Raw genomic sequence first — 25311 nt, 5'->3', positions numbered from 1 at the left:
GATGGACGATGCAGAGACACCTGCACGTTGAAAAGAGAGAATTGGGGTTTAACTTTCGTTGCTATCAATTAGTCTATGTACAATACAGGAGATAGCATTCAAGGAGAATCATCAAGATCCAATGTAAACATTCCATAGAGCCGTAAAACATAAAAAAAAAGAGGCATGAGAATTGCGGAACGAGACTGCTGCGAAGAACGCCATCCTCTAGCGGCCATCCAACTCCAAAGTCAACCCAAAATCATGCAAAGGGAAACTAATGCAACTACTCTATCCAAAATCCAACGCCAACATTCCAAGTTCAACGCTTGAACAAAGGAGATGTATGCAATTTGAACTGTACAATTTACTTGTTCACTCAAAGCTTGAGCCCCTTCTGGATGAGCTTGCCGAGAGTGGCACCCTATCAATGATGTTAGCAAAAGGGTTGTCAAGACAGGAACAGTGACAACCTACATGTTCACCCTTCATCATCGTGAAGTGGTTGCCACCCATGACGGCGTATTCGAAGTTTTCCTTCGGGAGCAACTGTGCCCAACCATTGTCATCAAAGACAGTACGGTTGTTCAAAAGCCACTTCATGGGGGCTGGATCCTCTCCCTCACCTGGTGGAGGACGAGGGTCGTCAGGGTTGGGGCAGACACCGTCAGTGCACCAGATGGCAAGGACAGGTGGTGCCCTGGTCTTGTCCATGGGGACCGGGTCGTAATCCTTCAGGTTCTTGATGGCAGAGGCAAAGTGAGGAAGGAGCCAGCCCGGAGTACCGCCCGGCTTACCAGTGCCGAGAAGCCCGATCTGATCGAAAAAGATGTGGAGGCGGGCTGGGAGAGGGTCAAGCGCAACGGGGCATGGAGCATCAATCAACACAAGGCTCTCAACCTCGTCACCATTGTTGACAAGTTGCTGGGTGACTTCGTAAGCCATAACACCTCCAGCAGACCACCCGCCGATGAGGTAAGGGCCCTCTGGCTGTCTGCGCTTGATCTCTTGGAGGTAGAGAGCAGAGACACCCTCAACACCGCAGGTCCACTTCTCTGGCTGCTTCATGAATGGACAGTTGAGTCCGTACACAGCCATGTCTGGAGAGATGTTGGGGATGGAGATGTAGGATGTCGCGCTTCCAGACCCGTCAGGGATGAGAAAGAATTTCTTCGTGGCGATCTTGGGGTTGCCTTGAAGAAGGACTGAAGTGGAAGGAGGGAACTTCGAAATATCCAAAACCTTTTCAAGCCTCTTGTTCACTTCGGAAAGTTGGGGTGGCTTTGGGGGAGTCTTGGTAGCGACTGTAGCTGGAGCGGCGGCCTTTGGCTTGGGGCGCATGCCGAGCTCATTCTCGATGTCCTCAATGGTGACGTTGGTGACGAGGAATGTCGAGGGGAGATCAATACCAGTCTGCTCACGAAGGGCCCCCAGAATGGTCAAGCTCATTAGGGAATCCATTCCCATCTCGGAGAGGTCAAGCTTGTCGGTGATCTCAGAGACGTCGACACCCATTTCCTCGGCAACAATCTTCTTAGCAAGGCTTGCCTCACCATTGGCGGCGGAGGATCCAGAGACTTTTGTGTCGATAGAAGAATCCTTGCCAGACACGCTGGGAGCAGAGCTGGGAGGGGTGCTAGCGGAACCTGCCTCGTATGGAGTGGAGAGATCGGCCTCCTCTGTAGTGTCGGACTCGTTGTCATCCTCGACAAGGGGAGCTCCACCATCATACTGAGAGAAGAACTTCTTCATCTCACCGACGGTAGGGTAATCGGTGAAGAGAGTGGAGCTAATCTCCAAGTCAAGGTCTTCGCGGAACTTAGCAGAGATGGTGAGAGACATGAGAGAGTCAACACCGAGGTTCTCAAACGCAGCTTCGTCTACAAGCTCGGACATGTCAACATCCGTTTCCTCGGCGATGATCTTCATGACGCGGGAGGTGATGGTGTTGCCAGACTGCTTTGGTGCTCGAGGGGATGCTTTGACAGGCTTGACAGGCTTAGCAGCAGGCTTCTGCTTAGCTGGTGCAACCCTGACAGGGGTAGTCTTGAGTGCAGGTGCGGAAGCGGCACCTCTGGCAGGAGCCTTGCCGGCCGGAGGCATCATGATGTTGAGAGCTCGACGCGGGATGTTCTGGAACTTCAGCCCAGTGACCAAGCCAATGACTTCCTCACCCTCAAGAATGTACACATCGCCGACGGAGATGTTGCCTGGAGCAGGCTGCATCCTCACGTAGGAGCGATACTTCTTTTCAGCAGAAAGTTGTCTAGAGATCTTGATTGAGCCCCATCCGTGGGAAATGTACACCGAGTTATCAGAGTCAAGATGATCCGAAGCATTGACGATGAACCCGGAAAGATGACACAAGGAATCGATCCAATAAGGGGAGGCAAAGAAGTCGCCATCCGCAGGAGTCGTCTGGAATCGAACGGAGGCGGTGGCTTCGGTCTGCTTGCCGTCCAAAATAACCTCCTCCATACCCTTGTAGTTGTCGGCGTAGGTGACGAGAGCCTTGAAGAGCTTGTAGGCCATACCGCGGAGAACCTTGTGAGCGCCTCCAGTCTCGAGCTTCTGCTTCAGAATGTCGATCTGTGTCTGGACCATGAATTGAGTGCGGGCCCATTCCTCTCTCCAGGTGTCAATATCCTCATACTTGACAGTGCCAAATGCATGCTCTGCAAGAATCTTTTTCCCATCAGCGGTGACAGTCCGGAACTTCAGTTCGACTTGGTTGATCTCAAGGTCGGCATTGGCTTCAATCTGAATATGCTGGCCCCCAGCGGGAGGAGGAAACTGTGGGATTAGAGTCTTGGGCACCTCCATGGCGCAGACATTCAGACCCGGTGTGGGAAGGTTGGGCCGAAGCTGTTTGTAGAGATAGTCAGCGATGGTCATGGCCTGGTCCGCGTATAGCGAAGATGGGCATAGCGGAGTGCCATTGACCTGGTGGCCACTAATCGTCGCCCTAAGTTTGGGATCAGACAAGTCTGACTGCACGACAACAGTGCCAGAATTGGCGTGGAGCTCCTCTCGAACGATCCTCTGGCAAGAAGTAGTAGAAAGCTTAGAGGGGACATCAATAGGGGCCTCGATAGCCTTCGGCTCCGCAGCAACTCGGGCTTCACCCTTGGTGAGAGTCCAGTTGTTGTGGTAGTCGAGCCAATACTTCTTGTCATCGAATGAGTATGTCGGGAGAGTTAGCATCTCCTGAGCGTCATTGAACTGCCTGTGGTACTCGTTGAAGTCAAAGGCAACACCGGTCAAGTAAAGGGTAGCAATGCTAGTAGCCAGAGTCTTCCAGGGATCTTCGTTGCGGCGGAGAGATCCAGCAGTGCAAGGGGTACCACCAAGCGACGACTTAACCATTCCGCTACAGACGGGGTGGGCGCCAACCTCAACCCAAGCAGTCTTCTCATCGAAAACCTTGTCGTCCTTGCCTGTAGCAAGAGCGCTCCAAAAATTCACGGTCTCGCGAGCATGACGAGCAAGGTAATCAGGCCCGATGATCCCTCCCTCACGGATGACTTCACCAGTCAGAGGGGACAAAACGGGAACCTCAGGCTTGTTGAATACAGCAGAGGCGGCGGCAGCCTTGAATTTCTCGAGGATTGGCTCAACCTGAGCGGAGTGGAAAGCGAACGGAACGTTCAACTTGGTTGCCTTGAATCCCTTGAAAGAAAGCAATTCGCTAGTAGACTCAACAACGCCAACGGTGCCGCAAAGGACGGTCTCTTGAGGTCCGTTCATGCAGGCTATCTCGGTCATCTTGTCACCAAGTGCATGTCGGATAGCCTCAGCGCTGGCCTTGACAGCGAGCATGCCGTGGGTGTTGGCAGTGCATTCCTGCTCGAGGATCTGAGCACGGCGTCCCACGAGCATGACCATGTCACTGGCAGAGAGAACACCCGCAACGTGGAGAGCGGCATACTCGCCCAAGCTGTGACCAATGACAGCAGTGGGTTTAACACCCCAAGAGGCCCACATACGTGCAAGGGCAACTTGGACGCAAGCCATACCAAGCTGGACGACCACAGGGGAGAGAGTTGCAACATCAGTGCCATCCAAAAGCGGAATGATGGACGGGAGCTTGTGGAGGCGGGCGAGGTTGTCGAGCTGCTCAATGTCGGCCTTGAACGTTTCCATCTCCTCATACAACTTTTTGCCAAGGCCTGTGTACTGAGAGCCTTGTCCAGTGAAAGTAAAAGCGGTCTTGGTTGGGACCATCGCAATGGGGCTGTAGCTGTCTCTAAGCTGCGCTTGAAGCCCATCCTTCACTTTGGAGATATCAGACACACAGATTGCGACCCGGTAATTGTGCTGAATGCGGCGCGCGGTGGTGGTGTACGCCAGGCTCGAGAGAGTAGTCTCCGGGTGGTTGTCCAGGTACTGGATGAGGTTTGTGATGTTCCTCTTTAGCGAAGCGATGGACCGAGCGGTAACAGTGACAGTTTGCATAGTTCTCGGGTCGACGGCAGCGGGAACCTCCCGGAGAGGACCGTCCTCCATAACGATGGCAGTGTTGCCACCTGCAGCAGAGAAGTTGTTCAAGAAGATCTTGCGCTTCTCAGCACCCTTTCGTGGCCAAGGAACCTGCGTCGTCTCGATGTGAACATTTCGCTGCTTCAAGTCCTTGGGGAAGGTCTTGTTCATCACACCCTTGATACCGACGTTGGCGGGGATGGCATTCTTCTGCATCATCATCATAGTCTTGATAAGAGAGTTGATACCAGAGGCAGCCTCTCCATGGCCAATATTAGCCTTAATAGCTCCTAGATGAAGCGTTTCCTCGGGGCGGCGTTGCCTGTGGCGAGGAGCAAAGGTGTTTGTGACTGAGGTCATCTCAATACCATCACCAGCTTGGGTACCAGTACCGTGCATCTCGACATAGCTGATCTCGTGGGCGTCAACACCGGCATTAGCGAGGACTTTCTTGTAAAGGAATTCCTGCGCTCCAGCATGGGGATGGGTGATTGAAACGGCTTCCGCACTGTGGTTGGTCGCTGCGCCAAGGATGCAGCCAAGAATGATGTCCTTATCTGCAATGGCATCCTCATATCGCTTGAGAATAACAGTGCCGCAACCATCGCCACGACAGTAGCCATCGGCGTCGTTGTCGTAGGTCTTACAGCTTCCAGTCTTCGACAGGAACTGACCCTTCGAAAGCCCAGAGAAAATATCCGGGTTGGTCAGTACGTTAAGACCACCAGCGCAAGCAGTATCGCAGTCCCCGGCCCACAAAGAAGTACAGGCCAATTGAATGGCAGCGAGCGAAGACGAGCATGCTGTGTCAATGCTGTACGACGGACCGGAGAATTTAAAGTAATAGTTAATTCTTCCCGGAGCAAAGGCGCGGACACCACCAGTGATGAAATAAGTGTCAACGTTTTCGGCGGCATTAATCTCACGCCAGTCGTCGGATGTCTGGCCGTAGAAGGTACCGATTCGGTGGAGCTTGGTCGAGGGCGTGCGATTCGGGACGTAGCCAGACATTTCCAAGGCTTCGTAGGCAGTGACAAGCGCCAAGCGGCCCATGGGATCGGTCTGGGCGGCTTCGCGAGGAGACATGTTGAAGAAGCGAGGATCGAATAGGCCGGGCTGATCGATGAAACATCCATAAGGCGTGTGGCTCTTATTCTTTCCCTTGCCAGAGGGATCGCAATGAGCCTGGGCATCGAATCGGTCGGAGGGAATCTCTCTGTGGACATCGAGGCCCTTCTCGAGGAGCTCCCAGAGCTCTTCGTGGCTAGCAGCACTAGGGAAACGCCCAGCCATACCGACAATAGCGATCTTGTCGTTTTGAGTTCGTCCTTGTGATTCCTCAGCTTTCGTACCCCACAAGGTGTGATCGCGGACAGAAACGGAAGACTGGCCACCGGCTTTCAGGGCAGACGCAAGGCTGTTTGCGACATTGGTGACACCGATAGCGGAAATGGAGCACTCGGCACTGCTGACAGCCGTCACCTGGGAAACGACCTCTTCGAGGAGATTGTCCCATCGCACTGGCTCCAGAAGGATTTCGCTCAGAGCAAGCTGGAAAAGCTCGAATGTGGTCGTGGCTGTGTGACATTTACCTGTCGATGCTGAGTGGACCAAAGAGAGAGGTCGGTACGCCTTGAGTAACTCGCTAGTTTCACTGCTCAATATCCTGTCAATTTCAATCTGACCGTAGAGATGGGGAGCGTGATATGGCGCATAGACGGGAATGGGAACTCTGGTATTCTTGTTGAAAACCTCGCTTTCGTCGAAGAGTCGCTTCGTGGTTGACGGGGGACCGCTGATGGTAATGGCCATCACGCTAACAGCACTGACGTAGGCCTGGGCAGAAACCGATATTCTTCGATTATCGTGGAATTCACTGATAGCACTCTTTGCAACGTTCTCAGAGATACCGGTGACGATGGTCGACCAGCTCTCTTTTTCGTTTGCGCGCTGCTCGAGAGAATCCTTGGCGGTTCCGACACAGGTACCAGCTCTAAACGCTACCCGAATTGCTTCAATTGCCAGTGGCAGCAAGTCACCAAGCGTTCTTGAGGATGCAACCACAGACGCGGCAAGCAAACCCGTGCATAGGCCGAGCAGTCTCGTATTCGCCGGGTTGGGGAACTCCGTCGGGTTCTCACCATAGTAACTAATAAAGTTAGCCGAGCCGACGATCAAAGGATTACCCGAACTTACCCAATGTAATGTGACAACTGTGATATCGTGACCATGCAACTCTCCAGCTGCGGGATCTTCAAGCCCCTCGCATAATATGCCTCCACGAGATCCGTGACCCTAAGAAAGTCTGGGATCAGCTCACGCTGCGTCCGTGGCAGCTTCTGCACTTCCTCTCGAAGAGCAACGCTGACTTGTTCCAAGAATGTGGAAAGGAGCGCGTTGTTCTTGCGGATGCTAGCCTTCCGCAGGAGAGGGTACTGGTCGGCAGTCTGATCCCCAAAGATGAGAACGTTCATTGTGGCGGACAAAAGGGAAGGGGTATATTAAGATAATAAGGTGAAAAGGTATGAAGACTAAATAGTAACGACCGAGAAGATCGATAGAGCCGTAGGATGACTTGACTGGGGGGATGGCTCGTAACCCGCAGGTTGAAGAGAAGCGACGAAGAGGTGGTCAACGAGAGTCTTTGTCTTTGGCAGTCTGCTCCTTGAAAGGGGATGAGGTCCTCTATTAAGATGTCGGTGAGATGTAGAGGGGTTGTCTATTGATATGTGGGAAGGAGCCGAGAGACTGGATTGGAGTTGAAACTGAAATGAGTCTTGGGGGATAGGCGAGCCTTCTATATTTGTAGGGGGTCGAGTGCCTGCCTTGGTGGCTATGAGGAATCAAGAGCCTAGGCTGAGATCGCGCGATGACAAGCTTGGTCCGTACCGGATCTGTGAGAGCACAGATACGGGGCTCATTCACTGCCAAACGATGTACAGCAGTAGCATATTGACGTGAGGAAGGGAGTGGAGCTGCGGTTGTTCCTTTTCCTGGTTGGTGCGTCCATCATCCCGAGGATTGATGGCGTGCAGAAGCCGGGAGAACCTCCGAGTAAGCTGCTTTGGCTATTGTTAGATGGCGCAGGCCAGACAGTTAGTTCAGCCGCTGAGGTATCAAGCCAATGCGTCAAGGATGATAGCAGAGATGAGACGAGGGAAAATCGTGGTAGTCAGGGCGCTGTCTCGAAATTCGGGTTGATACTGGTTCGGGTCCCCATAAGCCGGGGTGGGCTTAGAGTCCGTGTCGTGCTGTCAATTATGTCAGCTAAATGCAGGTGCCAAACGCAAATTGGTTTAGATTTATGCAAAACAGGCATGAATTGATGATGGAGAAGTGGTAGAGCCGTAGCCAAAGAGAGTACTATCTGGAAAACGTCCGGCCTTGAGCCGTACCGCTGCAAAGCATAGCACACGCTAGAGTGACAAGCTGTTCCCAATACTGAGGTCGAGCATCATGTTACATGTTTTCGACCCACAGAATTTTATCGAATACTAGTTGTTTCATTTGAAAGCCGGCGTATGTGCCGAATGATGGTTGTTGAGCATGCGCTCTGGCCGTGAGAACATTTTGTCGAGGCGCAGGATACCTCAAAGGCGGGGGTCCAAACACACGCTCGTTTTCAGAGGCTTACCTCTGCATCGGTAAAGCAGCAGTGAGTGTGCCACGGCGTAGGTGGAAGCTTGGAGACCCGCTCAGATCGCCATGGTTTTCACAAGTAACTCGGCTGTAGCATGGGAGAGGTACGACGCCCGATCTCCCAGAGCGTTAGTCTGCCAGGATGTTTTAAGGCCGTAGAGCAAGCTTATTGGAGTTTAGTTTGCATCCCATTGACCGAACTCAGGAACGATGCCATCTTCCGGCCTCTTTCGGATGGTCAGAATACGAGAGCGGTAAAGGCCGCAGAACGTGGATGCTGGCTTAGACCTGAGCCAACAACGTTTAACGAGTGCGAGGAGCTAGTAAACTCCAGCAGGCGGACGCAGCGGCAACGACGAAAGCCTTCCTGACTGTGGTTGACGGGAGACGTTTTTCACAGCCAAGAGAGGCTGGGAACGAGATGGCGATCCTTAGCCTGTCAGTTCTTGGTCGATCATGATTAGTCCTCGTCCAATTCGCGCTTCCCCACACGGGTACATCAACCTCACCGGGAGCAGCAATGTTCCGTGGGAGGCGTATAAAAAGTCGCGTGAGAGCTGGGTCTCCTATCCACCAGGAAGCTGGGACGGAACCCTGACCAACGGGGACCCGGAGCGCGCGCTCATCTATCTTAAATTGAAAGCACGTTCGCCTCCCTGCATTAAGACTCTTGAAAGAGCGGTGCATATTCGGTGGCGAGGCCAGAGTTGTGCGGATCTCATTCGAGATAGGAAGAGGGTTCCACAGTAAGCCTCTAAGGCTAGGTAACAGGCATCCACAAGCGGGATAAGGACGGCTGTGCAGCAGTCAAGCGAGTGATGCAGGACGTCATGTCCAAGTACAGGACCGTTGAGCTCAGCGGAGCGGAGAACGCCTCAGGTAGTATTGACGTTGTTCCGGTGGCTGGTGCTCCGCCCTTCCACCAGGGCCTAAGTGGAGCCCATCTAGAAGCTGAACATTCATCTCTTGGCAGGAGGTCGCCGCGATAGACTCGGGCAGTGTTGTCGCGATGGTGTTGCGGTGTCTTAACAGGCGAAAATAGCAATGAGGTGTGAGAAAGTTGGGCCTCATCTGATGGGGCAGTGTGGCTTGGCATTCGGAATCGGAACCCCACATTCACCGAGCCAAGCCTGAACGTTAACATCTGAAAAGAACTTCACCCCATGCTTACCACCACTAGTGAAGGCCTTCCAACATCAGACCGATCTATCGATAGGCGCGCTTAACATGCTGGATAAGGCTCAAGAAACGAAACTATGTGATTGTCCTGTACACCGAGGTAGCTGACATAGCCATCTGACTGCTATCAATAATCCCTCCTCTCCACGTTTTGTTTCATGAACACAGCCAGCTCCATGTATATCAAAGTCATTCCCAATCAGATTAAATACACGTGTCAGGGTGCTGATCAGTCCCCGCCCTGGATCTACCCACTGTATTGGCGGCCTTGTAGTGGCTACCGCAAAAGAATCATGGATCTTCTGTTCTGGTTGGAGTCGATGGTGAGGATGACTTACCCGATACTTGTGTCACATCTCTAGTCTTGGTGCGAATTATGGGTCTCTTTGAGCCCGTATTTCCTTGAGCTTCTTTGCCATCCTGATACGAGATGTCATCTCCTCGTTGCTTCTCTCCGATAACCGCTTCAACATACCAGCGAATCAAAAGATAGGCACGTCTCCAAATGGAAATGTGGCTCACTCCCGCGATAACATTAGGCCCCATGTGTACATCAGCACTGGCACTCTGTAAGGGTCAGACCTTGTGGAACATAATCGGCACCTCTAACGGCCCTCCAACTCATCCTCGACCCCGAAATAGATCCATTTACCAGCGAATTCGACATCGAAATAAGGGACTAATACCTTACCCGCTCGCATAGTACAAGCTTACCCCCAAATTGGCGTAATAAAGGTTCACTGAGGCTCTCCTTGTTGCATAGTATATCGTTGGTTAACCTCCATCTTCTTGGAATAGCTTCAGCTGACAGTTGCTCATCAATACCATCAAATGATTCCCTGTGGGGCTAGCCACGCTGCACCACGCGGGGGGTCGTGGCGACAGGGTCTGACTCTAGCCCCCATCCAATGTCAAAATCCACGAAGTCATGGCTGCCGCATTAAGGTTCATGGAATCATTGACTTGAAAATTCCAACCGTGTTTAAGCGGGTGGCGTCCAAACTTCCGGCCCCTCCATTGCGTGAACAACAACTTCTTACTTCTGCTGAATCGGAAATCTTCTTCGGTGGCGTGGTTCGAGGAGCCAGACCCTCGGATCTATGCATCGATAATCGATTAATGCTGCCATATGGCTACTAGCGAGAACTTCATCTAGTTGGCTACTACTAGGTCATAGTTTCCCTGATCAAGAGTCAAATGCAGACGCCATGACAGTGTGTCCGTCCCATTCCAGCCGGAGGCGGAGCCGATAATCTACGCTATCCCATGGTTGCATTTGCTTCTCAGAGTCCACCAATCTATCTGGTAAGTCGAAAGCAGTGCGATTGGATCAACAACGATTCCTGGGACCGAGTTGTTTCCCCCTCTGCGGATGTTGATTTCTTTCGTACACTCGGTTTTCGTTCACATGTTGTGTCAACGCCTTTCAATCCGTCATCGCAGCCAATTTTCCAGAATGCTTAAAACCAGAAAATTTCCTTATCCACTCCATTCCGCCCTGTCATCACAAGCGCAGTTTCAAGCACTCACATAAACCTTGCATGTACATATGAGTCATTCGCATGCCTTTCCCAAAGTATCTGCAACTACAAAAGTTAAACGGCGCATAGATTCGAGGGAACGCTAAAATGATCGTTCTAAGACTTGCATGCTCATAGAAGAATGCTGTTTCTGAATTCTTCCATGATGATGATTAACCTTAAGTATAATGTGCCGCTATCTCAAACATCCGATTTGAGTCTTACGGAGCATACAGTGATATCCGCTGGAATCACTAATGCCGCGGCCTGGCTAGTTGTCGCTCTCGGTCATCCGCTGCTTAGGCGGTCCAATGTCCTTAGAAAATCACTCAATCCCCTAGTCCTAAATGGAGTGATGGAAAGAAGCTTTACATCAGTGTGCTCAACGCAAGGTGGGCCGCGCTGCACTGTCTTTGTTGCTCGTGCATTCAACCCATATCTCAATTCGCTGAACTAAAATTCTAGTTTCTATCTCTAATGCCTCGGAAAGCTCAGTTTACAGGACATTTTTAGCTGGGGATGAGGAGTCGAAGTCCCTAGCTTAAACTGGTCGTGATGATGATTCTCTTTGGGGCCAACAGGCATTATATCACGATAGCATTAGATCTTCCCGCGGGCAGAATTCATTATTTACGGGCGCTTGAAGCTTCTTCAAACTCAATCGGATGCGTTTGAAAATACATGTAATTTGCAGTCGGCACACATGAGGCTTCACGGAGAATCCTCTCTTATTATCTACCCTGTTAAACGCTTGAGAGCTTTCCGTATGCGCGGGGTATTGTCCCCTTGTCATATGAATAGCTCGAATATCAAAGATTGGTTTACAGGAGGGGGGCCTCTGCTGTCAAGAGTGACCCCTAGATACACGCGTTACGGAAGATATCAAATGTGTATAGCTACCAGTATCTCTGAATCTAACGTCTGAACCCCGAACACCGATATTCATCTCATCGAGTGAATAATTGGGGTCCTTTTCCTTTTCCACCTCACCCTGGAATGTAGACGATTCAGAACCCAAAGAACAACACGTGTATAAAGGACTAGTTCAGTAATCACGAAATTCTCCCCAGTTAGAAACCACCGTCAAATACTTTGCCTTGATACTATGTTCCAAGTGGCTCTCGTGGGGTCCAGTGTTTGTTGTTCCTTCAGGTTGTTAGCCTCGTCCCCGCCGTACCGACTTTAGATCGATGCATCCTGCGATGATAATCTTTTGGGCGGGGTTTTAGACGGAAGGTTTCTAAACTTGGTGTCTTTGCCAGCCATCTTCCAGCCGGTAAAACTCAGTGAGACTTAGTGTAAAGCCCACGTTCGCAAGACTCCGATAACTAAAATCTTTACTAGCCCACCGACTGCCCTTCATCTTGCTTACATCTGGCAGAGCAACTACATGGGTGAGTATTTTCTGATATATTCGCGCCCTCTTTCGTGCTGTGCCGTCGCCATTGTTACGGAGGACGACACCGACACGCCTTACCATAGATTGCAGTTTATTTCAACAAGTATGACTACTTGATATAATATAGTCTATAATTTCCCCCCGCCTCAATATTCTCGATTTTCGGATTAAATTTACAAGGTTTACATACCGCTATCGCTTGCCGTTCGTTTTGATCCTCGCGATAGTGGTCCCAAGCCCTGACCGAGGGACCAACGGCTAGTAATTGATGTAGTGAGACCACAAGCGACACCCTTGTCTATAGTTTAATTCGGAGAAATTGAGCTAGTTATTGGGTTTGGCGAGGACCACTTCTCCATGACCTTAGATCTCTGCTGTGTAAAGATGCACTTACTAACCAGTTGTTTTCTAGACCCTCTTTACATCTGCCCAAACACCCGGAAGAAATGGCACCGCTAATTTCAGGACTCTCCGCGACGAACGAAGATTTAGTGATAGCAAGCAGACTCGCCATCAGATACCCCTTTAGTGGTTTATCTGCGAAAGCTTCGGAGGCAATGCTGACATATATCATGAACACCGCTCCTCCCTCGTGCGTTGTTCCTCTGGAGAAATACTCGAGCTTGCTAATCATAATTACCTTCAATAGGGTGAAAATGCCTCTCAAAAGTGCCCGGTTTACGAATCTACTGAATCAATTATTTCGATAAGTCTCCTGAAAAAGGAACCGAGTGATCGGATAGATAGCTTCCTACCCGCATTTCCTCCACGACCAATGTTACGGTGTCCCATATCCATGGGCATTAAGCATCCACCGCGTATGTACACTGGCTCCCATCTCTAGGCGCTGCAGCAGGGCAAGCGCATTTCATCCTGCATCGCTCCCGGCTGCCCTTTACCACAGTGATGAGGTTCACATCTGGGACACACTTCAAAGGAACCAGTTTCTCCAGGACAGATAAATCCGTTTTAAGGCCAAAATGCCTCAAGCTATCACGATCATTGCTCAGAATCAACTTTCAGACGCGATCTCAAGGAGTGGACCAAACCCGTGAATCGCCGATTCCAGCCCACCACAAAGTATTCTCTCCAGAGTATGTCGCTCTACCTAGACTTGATGGTTAAAGTTGTCTGCAAGTTCGGGATGCGATATGTACCACGACTCGTGGAGTGAGCTCTCACTGCAAACGGGCGACCTCTACCGCGGCAGGGCTCGGATATATGGTCTTTGGAGCTGCAGGAGAGTCTATGAGCGGCAAGTCTATTCATCATTGATTCCAAATATGCTAAGCGCAGAAAGAGAGGTTCGCTATCAAGTTTCTGTAGCACATTGAACTTCCGAAATAAGCAGCTGTGAAGTCAACGAAAGGCATCAAACGAGCTACCTTGCATCCAATATCCCCAGCATCGCATAACCCCCCGCATATGACTTCTTAACCCCCTCTGTACAACATTCCTCGAGGGCCTGAGTTCCGTGGACCGAGTACTGCGTCCCGAGGGTCTGAGACATGTGAACACCCTGCCCAACATCGCACCCTCTACGGGGAGTCGGATAGAGTCATAACCACGTTCAGTGATGAGCGTTGCATGCAGCTGCGCCAAAACTCGTGGTGCATTATCTAGCTCGTCGCACGGCATCATTACAGTAACTGCACGAGTGCCAAGTCGATTTGACAGCGGATGGGCTTGGTGAGGAGGTGAGGATAGCTTTCCTAAGTATATTCTGACTACCGAAAGGGGAATGTGATTGAAGCCCATCAATCTGCAGGGTCTTCGAAGGTAGAGAACCGTTGTTCTGTTATTCTGAACTCTCAATGGACCGTCCGTGCCAGCTTCCGCCATCCTTCAAGGAGCAGAGACCAGCACCTTACGCGGCCTCAGATGATTCCACTTTCCGCCATACCCAAAACTCTCAGGTCAGCAACTCGCTCATGCTTTGCTCATCATCGATTACTCTTGGTGCATCTACTCGGTTCTAACGAAGTGCCGAGTTCACTGCAAGCGACAACGATTGGATGCAAGTATCAAGCAGGGATGAGAAGTTGGTACAAACTGTTGGCACCGACCACGTTCACCGCCCAACACGTTGTTGCAGTCGCTACATTGCACTGCATATTCGACTCATCAGAATTACTCTTGGCCCATGAACCCAGCGTCTTGACCAGATCAACATGGAAGAACAATATACTTCACGCGGTCCCAATAAGCTTTGCGACGCAATACGAATGATGTATATTACAACGCTTTATAAGATATTGCACCGCCATCGAACCGATTACTGGAAGCCGTTAGGCAAAGCCAGAGACGCGCGCCCGAGTAATCGGGGGATTCGGTTCCACCGTGTTGGACAAACTTGTTGCCGAACGCCATTTCGAAGGTAGCCGTGTGTGTGACAATGCCATATGGCTGTGCAGAGGTGGGACGTGCTTTTGTATCCCAGATTACCGTCGTTGGATGCCTGTTCCTGGCGTCAGCTTTTGTTTCCAGTCGCAACGAGTGAAAGTATTTTGGGACCAGGACCCTCGCGAAAAGAGGAACATTGGTAACTTTGTATACTTTTTATGAGTTTGACATTACGCATGAGGCTTTACTAAGTTTAGATGTCGGTGGACCGCTTTCCCAGCCAATTGAGAGCTTAATCCCTCACATCAGGTAATGAAGCTGAATGCTATCCGAGAGGGCGTTCGCGGGCAGCATCCACCTGATAGAGCAAGACGAGCAATAGAACAAAAATGCCTATCTCAGTGCTTTTGTGGACATACAGCTGACGCGCACTGTCTTACGTGAAAACTTTCTTAGCATTCCGCGGGTTTGATGATTCAGAGGTTAAGGTACAGAGTAGAGCTGATGTGTTGTGTGAGTTGGAGTTGCTTGGCGCGAGTACCCCCGCGCCGTCTGGAAATGGTCTTGGGGCAGCCACAATTCGTGTAAGTCTCCGCCTGTCAACGTTAGCGGGCGCCAGCAACGGGACTTCCCTCCCAGGCTCCGAGTTCATCAAGGAGTTTCAAGTTGCTGACCGGATAAGGCTGTGTATTGCGAAAAGCTGTATCAAGTAAGCTGATAGCGGGTCGGGAGGTGACTGCCTCCGCGCAGTTCTATGTCTGTTCGAGAACGGACGAAGAATCTTCCGGACTGGGACACGCGCTGACGACTTGCGAGAATTCTCGCCGATATTGCGCTAGGACTGAGGTAGGGAAAGGAAAAATCCTGGCTGAGTGTGCCATTAACAGAGCCATCTCTGCGGGTCTGCAAAAGCTCCAGGGAGGCATGCACAGAAGAACGACCCGAGGCTGCGTTCGACAACGTCAATTAATCGAGACTCTCTCGTCCGAGGCCAGGATTAAAGCCGTAGAGCCCTCGCGGCATTCCCAGGGAAGTATCTCTGCAGGTCATCATTGCCGGAACGCCGATGGTTAAACCCGGGCGGTGGTACAAAGCTCAAGGCATCTTGCGCTCAACACCACGGCTAGGGCCCATATAGAGCGATCATATCCAAAGTGGCCGTCCTTCCACATTGGGACATAGGTGCTTTGCCTGCTTTGCCGTGAGCGCGGCGATAATCAACGGTCCTGGACTCAGGTTGTGCTGTCGTCGCCTTTCACCCGCAGGCTAATTCCTGCTAACACTTCCAAGTGCCATACCAGTGCAGTGTTGTTCGGATCGGGAGCGCGGCCTGCCTGTCACTACTTGTCAGCACTGGGGCTCGACGTAGTAAGAGGGTTATTGAGCTCCTAAGAGGCACCACCGCGCTCTACCCCGCTCAGGCATCGTACAGGTTCTTTCTGAACAAAGCCTCTCACCTCACCTCACCTCAGCCTTGGACACTTTCCAATCTTCAGCCACCAATATTTTCCTACAGTAGCCGTGCAGGATCTTCAGGACAGATCCTTCCTGCAATGAGCATCGACCGGAGACGTTGCCATCTTGCATTGGAAAACTCCCAGTGTCGCTATACTCGCCGAGCTTATCGCCATGCACTCCCAAACGGTGAGAGGGTTTGACAACACACAGGGCGAGTCATCAGGAACAATGCCGGGCGGGGAACCGACGCGTAAAGGCATTGTAGTGCAGTATCGACGAGCGATGCTCAAGCAGCATCTGCCTCAGCCGCCGACAAGCGCCCTGCGTGCTAGGTATCACCAATTAGACCCCCTCCGCTGCCTGGGGAGATCATTTCCGCGCTCGAGGGTGGGAAAACGCCTTTCCACTCATCATCCAACGGCTCCGCCATACGAGGCCCCAGCCAATGATGCGCGGCGGAACATTCCCACTCCCTCAGCCTTCCTCGATTATCATGAAGGATCACGAAGAGAATCCATGTTGTGGGAGAAGACGATCTCGGAACTTTCCAAAACTAACCTGCCATTGACTGCTCGAAGGGTACTCAAAGATACTTCTACGACAAGTACCCATCTATCTCGTGTATCTGTGCCCAATTGAGCTCTCCCAAGAGCCCGATCCAAATTCCACACCGGAGGGGAGCTGTGGACTGTACGCAGTATTTCCGTCATTTGCCCCTCCACCCCGCTTGACGCCCCATCCACTGATCCGCTCAAGCTCACGTTGATTTGCTGCGGATACACTTCCAGCTGCGTGAGGTGGCTCAAGCCACGCGGCGGTGCATCCAACACCTTTTATGCAGGTCGCCTTGGTTCGTACGGTCCATGCGAGAAGCCGAAGCGCTCATAGATGTTACAGGTCAATCCTTATCCCTCAAAATGTTAAACACGAATGCTGATGTCTTTATTTCTGCTACATTGTGGCCGTCAAGCTCATCTCGGGCGTTTTCACACTCATTCGACCTCATGGCTAGACAGAATCCGGCTCCAAGTTCCTCCGATGTAGGCAAAGCCGCCATGGCTGGCTACTATCCCCTCCACGCTCATTTGGTTGGTCATGCCGGCCCAACCGACAGATGACAAGTGCTGCACATGAACGACATCATTCGATCACGAATTAATTGTTTCTGCCCCTCATTCTTCTGGGAAGGTACAGGAAAGGCATTCGGCTAGCGATGCCAACCGGCAGAGGTCAAGCATGCTTTGAGCTCCAGGCATCCAGCCTACTCGGTCGAGCGCAACCTCGATACACCGGAAGACCGAGCCTCGTATTGGTCAAGATGAAACGCCTTCGAAGTTGAAAAGAAACGGGAGGACGGAGGGTGCAGAACGGTAGGAGGAGTTTCCTGGAACTGTTGCTATTTTCGACGCTTCTCGTGAGCGGGACTAGCTCTGGAACACGAACCTGCAGCGCGCTGGTCGAGCACTCTCCCCCTTGGACCTGCGAACACTATCAGATAGCGCTCGTGTCCCTAATTGGGATTAATATCCTAAACTCGTGTCGCGGGCCGCGTAGATGAAGCAACGGTGCTGTTCCTGAGAGTCTCAGTGAAGTGACGATGTGCAAAATCTATCTTGAATTTGAAATGATAGCTTATTTTTTTTCCTCTTCGTGAAGAATCGGTAGCGTTTCTTGCACGTCGACTCAGGAATATGAAACTATAGTTTTGTCGCGCACGTTCGTTCGTTTTGGCTGGGGTGTCGCGACATGGCTATCATGGCCCAAGCGGAAGGTACCCACAAAGTTTGTTCGAACTGCAGTATTGGCATCTTCAGCGTTTTACCAACAGAAATTTTTGAACTGTGTACTCAACGCGCACCCTGAAAGTTTCGCCCGTCCACTTGCGATCTTCTGATTGCCACAAGGGTGGCGGTTCGCAGTCCTGGAAATGCTTCGCCGAATTGAGCCCTGATTCAGACCATACTGGGTGGATCTTGGAACGAACCAGCACCCTCGCTCGAATGCCGTTTTGGGCATACCTGTCGAGAGATCAGCGTCTGGGATGCCTGAAGCGCCTAGCGATCTGTCCGTGGAACTTGACGACAGATGCACGGTGAACATCGTTGACCATCTTCAGCACCAGATTCGGATGTGCTTGCTGCATGCATCCCGCGTTTTCCCTAACAGAGTAAACAAATTTCGCCAGCTGCGGCATGTGCTCGTTAGCCGTTGGTGGTGAGGCGCGCTCGGCATCATCCTAACCGGCACACTTTTGAGATTTCTCCCCTGGGTCTTGCTGACAGCATGAGATCGGCGGTTGATCCCTATTCCTACCACGACCACCTCAGGCAGCCTCAGAGTGCAGGATGAGCGTTTGACAGCTCCAAAATTATTGAATCACTTAATGATGGCGTCGAAATAAGTGATGATGTTGATGACAGGGTAGAAGTACATCATGATTCTGAATTGTTCACCACGCGCTGTTACCGGTTCTACTCGATTCATCATTATTACATGCTGACATCTTAGTTCAAGTATTGAGCCTCTGGCGACTTGCCTAGCGTTGATAAGTACACTCCAGCCCTCTGGGGTAAGCCCCGGCCGATTAAGGCGCCTCGATTTCGCAGGCTGTGAATGCCGTGGTTGAGACAACAAAGCGTGGAAAAGTGAGCACTCGGGGGTGACGAGCGGTCGTCGACTGGCCGACAAAACACCTACTAGCCGATCGACTCGAGGATCTCAAATCGTAATCTCGGATCCGAATAGTGCTACAAGCAGTCAACCACGTCAGTCGTCAGCAAGATGAGATGGACTCGGGATCTCAGATAGTTGAAAGAGCCTTGTGAAGATAATTCGATGATTGTTCTCTGCGCAGTCTGTGGCGCGGAAGAGGGGATTCGAAGAATGCCGGCAGCATTGACGATAATGGCTGGTTCCGGATTCTCGCTTCATCACTAGTGCAAGGAGAGAAAACGGCCTGGTGTGTGGATTGATGGTGACAAGGCTGATGGTACAAATCTTCCGAAGCCACTAGCTGACAAGAAGAAAAGCTTGGGGCGGGCGCGGATCGTATCCTTTCTGGCGAAAAGCAACGTGAACCCTGCCCATAACCCCAGCTCGAGATAATTATAGCTATGAGGCGCCATTGACGCATGCCACGTGAGCTAGCTGATAGCAGAAGCAAGAATGCAGTTTCTCTCTGAAACCGAGTCTTCGATGGGTGGCGGGCAATCAATTGACAGGTTCATTAAACAAGGCAAGGTAAGGCACGACGCTACTAGACATTGAGCCACGAAGAAGCCTTTTGACGAGAGACAAACCAATGACGCCCCCACTGGGCCTAAGGACCCGAGAGGATAAGAGCGTTTCTGTGCAAGTGCGGAGCAGCAGACTGCGATGCTAAAAGACAATTTTTTTTACAAGAGCGTTGTCTTTTGAAGGCCACCAAGGGAGTGGATTCTCGCAGCCACGCTGGTCCGCGGCTGGGAAACACGAACGCGAGGTCTGAGTCGGCCTCTAGTTAGAGACCTGCGTTTTAGAACAGCTCGAAACGTCTCGTTTACACCCGCGGCGTGTACATACTGTTGAAGGGCGTCGTCTTCAATTGATGATAAAAGTTTAAACACGATCAACTACCTGGGGCTGGTGCCGGAGCTAAGGCTGCGCTGAGGGCTATGCTCAACACACGACACAGTAAGAAGAGGGGGTTTTTTTTTTCAATCTCTTGTCTATGCCCGGGGTGAATAGTCGGTCGGAGCTCCAAGCGGCTGGCAACCGGGAGGCCTGGGAATCCTGCAGAGAAGCAGATAAGGGGATTAGAGAGGGCTACTATGGTGTTGTTCTCCATGCTCTATCACTCAGCACGGGGAAGCTGACATACAGACGTCGGAGGCAGCTTGGAGGTCATCTTTGGGGATGCCTGCCTGATGGTGGAGCATCTGAGATCTGGCTCGTTCCGTCGCATCTGATGCCACGGGGGGGGGCTAGCTGGGCAGCGTGGTATTTGTGGTCGGGGGCGCAGTACCAGGAGCCAAGTCTCGCGCTGTTCGCTGCTGCTGTTGTCGTCGACTTATTGCCCCCCGTCGTGAGTAAATATCGATGAAGACTGCAGATAGTTTGAAGGGTACGTGTTGGATGACGGTCGCCCGAGAGGCCCTCGCGCTGGTGGACTGGTGGTCCGCGGGTCGTGATAGGGTGCCAGCCCAGCACGCACATCAATTGCTCATCAGCGCAGCCCTTGGAGTGCTCCTGTTTCCGCTTTCGACTTGGCCGTGCGCGCCATGCCCAAAGTAGCCTTGCGCATTCAACCATACATCCATACGCAGAATATTTTACCGTACAGTGCCAGAATACGGCGAGCCCGGTACGTTCTCACCCACCTCTCCCACGACCTAGCTCTAGTTGTCCCGCCGCCGCCGCCAGGGGTGCCACCGCCGACGCACGACGCACACGCCCCTTCCCTTCATGGGGGTGCTGCTCGCTCACCCTGACCCCCAGTCCGCTGGGTGATCGTCGAGGAGCATTCCGCACCCTTGTCGATGCTCGGCCTCCTTATCGACGCTCTTGTCCGCGCCGGGTCAAGCCCTCGCAAGCCATTGTGAGCCATGTCACGATGTCCAGCACATGCCTCCATGCCTGTCTCCACCGCACACCCAAGCGCCTGGCGCCGCATGCAACGGAAGCACCATCCAGCGATGCGAGGCACTAGCTCGCTCATCATTCTCGCGGAGCTAGAGCCCTCAATTGATGAGCATCATCGCCGCTCCGCTGCTCCTGCACTCTGTCTGATTCTTGATTATGCATCGACAACCGCTGTTGGGCAAGGCAGCTCTAGCACAAAGTACACATTGCTGCTAGCCCCCCCGGCGCCTCTCTGGGCAGCCCTATACCCTTCGTCGCTCTCATTTCTGCCACCAAGCCTCCCAGCTCTACATGTAATACATTCGTTGTTGTTCTTGTCCCAATTCCTAAATCGGTCGCCTCAGCTCGGCCGCCGGACTAAGCCCCAACCTGACATACATGTCGTTTCTGACTCCCTCCCCACTCGTAACTTTCTGAAACTCGACTCGACTGCCTGACCTTACGTTTACAACTGCTACAATTAGCTACTAAGTAATCCCTCCACTCGCTGCCAATCCGCACCCAACCAGGGCAAGACACCAGTGCCAGCAGCGTGCCAAAACGAAACACTTTATACATTACGCTTCCGTGCCGCGCCTCTGACTTGTTGGTCCGTACGCACCCCGCGGTTCACCCCATCCAGAAATATCAATTCGGCCACTGCCACCAGCACACCTCAACCATCCACCGGGGCCCAAGCTTTTAATATACTCCACCTCATGTCTTTGGTACTAATTGCACGCTAATCATCATCTCTACCACGTTATCCACCATATTTTCCCTCTAAATTACCTCTCTGCCGGCCCACACCTAACCGACGTCTCCGCCACTGTATCTCTCCGGTTCCCTTCGTCAGTTGACCACATATCTATCCTCAACACCTGCCGACTACCCTCGTTGTATATCCCGGCTTTCCAAGATGGTGTTTTGCACGTACTGTGGACAGTCGTTCACCAGGGACGAACATCTGGAACGACACATTCTCACCCGTAAGTTTTGACGTTAATGTCGGCGATTTTACTTTTTAACCACCCACCATCGCACACGTCCATCCCTTCTGAATTATAACTCCTGAGGTATTTTATCGTTCCGTGGCTGACATTCCCCTGCACCAGACACGAATGTGAAGCCATTTAAGTGCTTTACCTGCCATATGAGTTTTGCGAGACGGTATGTTGTCCCAACAAGTTCACCCTCCCCTAGCCAGCATCGACGTTTAAATCCACGCTCTACCTGGGCACCCCTCGACTTGCGAACACAGCGGTGGCAATCGATGTATCCGACGTTAGAGGAAAGATGGGCTGACAGGGACTTTAGTGACCTTCTCCAAAGACATTACACCGTACACGGACGAGACCAGAATAATCAGGAGGGCTTACCCGTTACCGGCATAATACCAAAGTCAGCTGGTAGAACGCCCATAGCCTGCAGCAACTGTGCCAAGACCAAGACAAAATGCGACAAAAAGTTCCCCTGCAGTCGCTGCGCAGGCCGAAACCTCCGATGCACGTTACGACCTACTCGCCGAGCGTCGAAAAATGTAAACAGGATTGTGAATGGGGAAGGAGCTGGAAGCGGTAACTCGAGCGAGAACGGTAATGGCGGCGAATCCCAGAACGCTTCGAGCGGCAACTCTCCAGCAAGAGATACCCAAAGTCAAGCCCCAAACCCGCAGGCCTCTCCAGGCCAACCCCAGCAACCCCAGCAACTTCCAAATGGGCAACCTCAACCTCAACCTCAATCTCAAAATCAAACTCAAACTCAAACCCAAGCTCAAGTGCGACCACCGTCTGCTCCGCACTCTACTCCACATTCCCGTAACCCATCTATCTCACAGTCTGTGCAGCAGCTTCAGAATCCCACGCCGGAGGAGAAGCCTATCAATCTTCCAGTCTCGAGCACCCCTCCCTTTTTTGAACACTCTCCCACAAATGGACTACCCGCATCGCTACCGCCCTCCATGTTGTCACCCCTACCAACCCCAGTCAACGGCTTCGTTTCCCAAACGCCAATGTCCGGCTACGACGACTTTTTGGGGACTGTTCGAGCAGGTAGTTCAGACAACGGCTCAAGCCCCCCGTTCCAGTTCGATCCGTGGGGTGCCGGGTCCATGGGTACGGATTTTGATGCAATGAGGATTGACCCGTCCATGAGTTTGATGTCGATGAGCATGGAAATTAACATGGGTGCTCCAGGAGACACTCTTCTCGGAATGATCCCCGAAATGTCTCCTCCACAGGGTTTTGGTCCCGTCCAGACACCCATTCAGACTCCCAGAATGGATAACTCATTTTCGGACCTTGAAATGGGCAGTTCTGCAGCAATGTTCTATCCGCACAGGCAATCTTCAATCGCTGACGCCGGAGTTCCCGATCTTGGCGCCATTATCGCTGCTCAGGATGGCTGGAATGTCTTTCGCTGCACTCCCACTATTCCAGCAACTTCCTGTCCTATGACGGCCAAACTGAATCTGGAGCATCTGGAACGAAGCCTGAAGAACCATGAAGGCTGGAGCGTTTGGAGACCTTCCTGGGACGAGGCCGACTTCCAGTTAGGAGAGCACGTCACCGTTGCAGGCCTGCACGAAGCTACCCGTGACAAGCTCCTAGCAATTACGCAGAGCTTTCTGCACAAGGCTTTGGACATCCATCGAGAGGGTATGAGTAGCAGTCCTAGCAACAGCGGGGAATCCCCAGGCTCCACTGCATCCAACTTCATCCTGCTCCCGCCAGCTCATGTCTTGGAATACTTCCTTCGCTCTTATGCTAACTCTTTCGAACGGTATTATCCCACATCGCCTTGCGGTGTGCTAGATGCCAATGAGCTAATGCGTAATTGCAACGATAAGGCGTCCAGCTTGTTGATTCTCATGCAGATTGCTCAGGGTGCCATGGTAATCCCATCAATCGAGGCCCGATGGTTGACCGGAGGTTTGACCGAAGCATGCCGTATCTCGCTTTTCGACTGTATCGAGAAGAACATCATCCTGGCTGGTGATCCCATTGTTTTACGCGCTGCGCTACTTTTCACAGTGCAAGCAGCGTGGAGCGGCGACAAGTGGCAGATGGACATCTCCATGGGACAGCGCGGTATGTATTTCGCAATGCTACGGCATTCAGGGATCCTCGAACCTCGGCATGTGTTGAATCCGCACATGAATGGGAACGCTACGACTGAGACTTTGTGGAGAGAGTGGATTCAGCAAGAAAGCCGAAGCCGGTAAGTGGTGCAAATCCCTGCCCCATCATGTGCCATCGAAATCACGTGAATAGTGCTTACTCATGATCTCCAGCCTCATTTACTCGTGGGTAATGGTCGATCAAGACCTGTCTCTGTTCCATGACACGGCTCCCCTGTTCTCGGTGACTGAATTTGGAGCGCCTATGCCAGACGCAGATCGCCTCTGGGAAGCAAAGACGGCTACTGGGTGGTCTGAGCACTACAACCAGATCCATGAATTCTCCCAATCACATTTTTCAGTGGGATCTGGTGTAAGGCCAATGAGTCTGAGAGATCTCTTCCGTCATTTCCTTGATGATGAGATTATTACTCAGAATATGCCACTTACCCCAATGCACTTGCGTCTGTTGCTCCACCCCCTACAAACCATGGTATGTCAGTACAGCCAACTCCTAAGCTGTTTTTCCGATAGCACACCATCGAGACAGAGAGCTAGAGTTGTCACGGAAGCATCGACTCGTGTGCGTCTTGAAGAAGTGCAGGCGTTGTTGTCGCGCTGGTACCTTTTGTTCGAGCGATACACCAAGTCCACTGCCAATCCCATGTGCCCAATGATGCAGTCCAATCTTGTTATGTGGCACCTCATCAGTTTGAACGCTGTGACGAACTTCTCCGAGATTGAGCGCTTTGCTCGACGGGAGGGCGTCGACGGTTCGTTCCAACAGATGAATTGGTTCCACAAGAGATGCATCTCAGATGTCCACGAGGCAGTATACCATGCCGGCCAGGTCCTCCGGATTGTCAAGGGCATGCCAAGGGGAGTCCGTCCGCCATGGTGGCCTGGCTCAATTTACCGCGCCGCCATGGTTCTTTGGATGGATTCGACTTTCAACGAGGCGACAACTCCGAGTCCACAGCAGTTCCAGCCTTCGCGGTTTGACGTCGCAGTAGACAGCCTGCCAGCTGAGCATCCGGCCATTGTAAGGTACTCTGCCAGAAGAGAGGGTATCCCGGTATTGACCAAACGGGACGGCTCGGTGGTCCATCTTAACCACGGCTTCCACGTCCTTACACATTGTATCGATGTGATCGACGAGGGTGTTGCGACAAGGTTTTCGGACGGTATCCGAGGCAAGCTTGAGCGGTTGGCGAGGGGATGATGATCTCCCTGCGATACAAGGATAATCCCATCCCGTCCATCGCGCTCCATTGGGAACGATGAACCATTGGGGCGGCCATCATCCATCCATCCAACTTGGGTCGTATTTCATCTCTTTTCATTTATACCCATCTGAATCCACATCGAGGGAGTGTGTCGCCTTGGACACCTGGATTCCTTCATTACTTACGGCCTCTGCAATGGGTGGAGGGCTCATAGACTCGGCGTTGATTTCGGCGTGCGTTATTTGTCGACTAAGTTCGGCCGTAATTCTGATTCCTAAGCCTCAGGAACAGCTTAGGAGGTAGTCAGTAATGTATAGTACGTTGCAGTACTTCCTAATATCAGATGGACTCGATGGAAGGTTGGGTTGATAT

At 52.0% G+C, this 25311-nt stretch overlaps 4 protein-coding genes across 4 annotated transcripts; 2 read left to right on the top strand and 2 right to left on the bottom strand.

Moving 5' to 3' along the window:
* Window positions 1-358: 358 nt before the first annotated feature.
* BDR25DRAFT_225715 (ketoacyl-synt-domain-containing protein) lies at window positions 359-6932 on the bottom strand (the record flags this gene model as incomplete). The annotated part of the gene is made up of 3 exons (XM_033685184.1): window positions 359-403; window positions 457-6607; window positions 6655-6932. 3 exons carry the CDS (start codon window positions 6930-6932, stop codon window positions 359-361), a joined length of 6474 nt encoding a protein of 2157 aa, XP_033547175.1.
* Window positions 6933-6989: 57 nt separating this feature from the next.
* Window positions 6990-12554, bottom strand: BDR25DRAFT_355448 (uncharacterized protein; the record flags this gene model as incomplete). The annotated part of the gene is made up of 35 exons (XM_033695453.1): window positions 6990-7291; window positions 7333-7352; window positions 7416-7566; window positions 7613-7709; window positions 7745-7841; window positions 7874-7899; window positions 7933-8087; window positions 8127-8215; window positions 8299-8385; window positions 8441-8814; window positions 8867-9227; window positions 9258-9318; window positions 9386-9501; window positions 9532-9583; window positions 9615-9841; window positions 9898-9985; window positions 10018-10123; window positions 10160-10208; window positions 10240-10278; window positions 10317-10442; window positions 10482-10535; window positions 10571-10668; window positions 10698-10735; window positions 10807-10954; window positions 11004-11077; window positions 11126-11244; window positions 11302-11342; window positions 11431-11505; window positions 11536-11634; window positions 11671-11836; window positions 11888-11942; window positions 11974-12078; window positions 12150-12268; window positions 12309-12488; window positions 12544-12554. The coding sequence occupies 35 exons, from the start codon at window positions 12552-12554 to the stop codon at window positions 6990-6992; spliced, it is 4005 nt and encodes a 1334-aa protein (XP_033547174.1).
* A 7050-nt stretch (window positions 12555-19604) lies between these two features.
* On the top strand, window positions 19605-21401 carry BDR25DRAFT_369508 (uncharacterized protein). The gene is made up of 4 exons (XM_033697102.1): window positions 19605-20059; window positions 20205-20338; window positions 20377-20540; window positions 20596-21401. Exons 1-4 carry the CDS (start codon window positions 19706-19708, stop codon window positions 21051-21053), a joined length of 1110 nt encoding a protein of 369 aa, XP_033547173.1. The 5' UTR covers window positions 19605-19705; the 3' UTR covers window positions 21054-21401.
* On the top strand, window positions 21285-25210 carry BDR25DRAFT_34003 (transcription factor Cmr1). Its single transcript, XM_033693459.1, has 4 exons — window positions 21285-21584; window positions 21711-21765; window positions 21913-23814; window positions 23888-25210. The coding sequence occupies exons 1-4, from the start codon at window positions 21515-21517 to the stop codon at window positions 24933-24935; spliced, it is 3075 nt and encodes a 1024-aa protein (XP_033547172.1). The 5' UTR covers window positions 21285-21514; the 3' UTR covers window positions 24936-25210.
* The last annotated feature ends 101 nt before the right edge of the window (window positions 25211-25311 follow it).

Source organism: Lindgomyces ingoldianus (assembly GCF_010093535.1).
Source record: "Lindgomyces ingoldianus strain ATCC 200398 unplaced genomic scaffold BDR25scaffold_17, whole genome shotgun sequence".
Taxonomy (NCBI): domain Eukaryota; kingdom Fungi; phylum Ascomycota; class Dothideomycetes; order Pleosporales; family Lindgomycetaceae; genus Lindgomyces; species Lindgomyces ingoldianus.
This window is presented reverse-complemented; position numbering and strand designations above follow the sequence as displayed.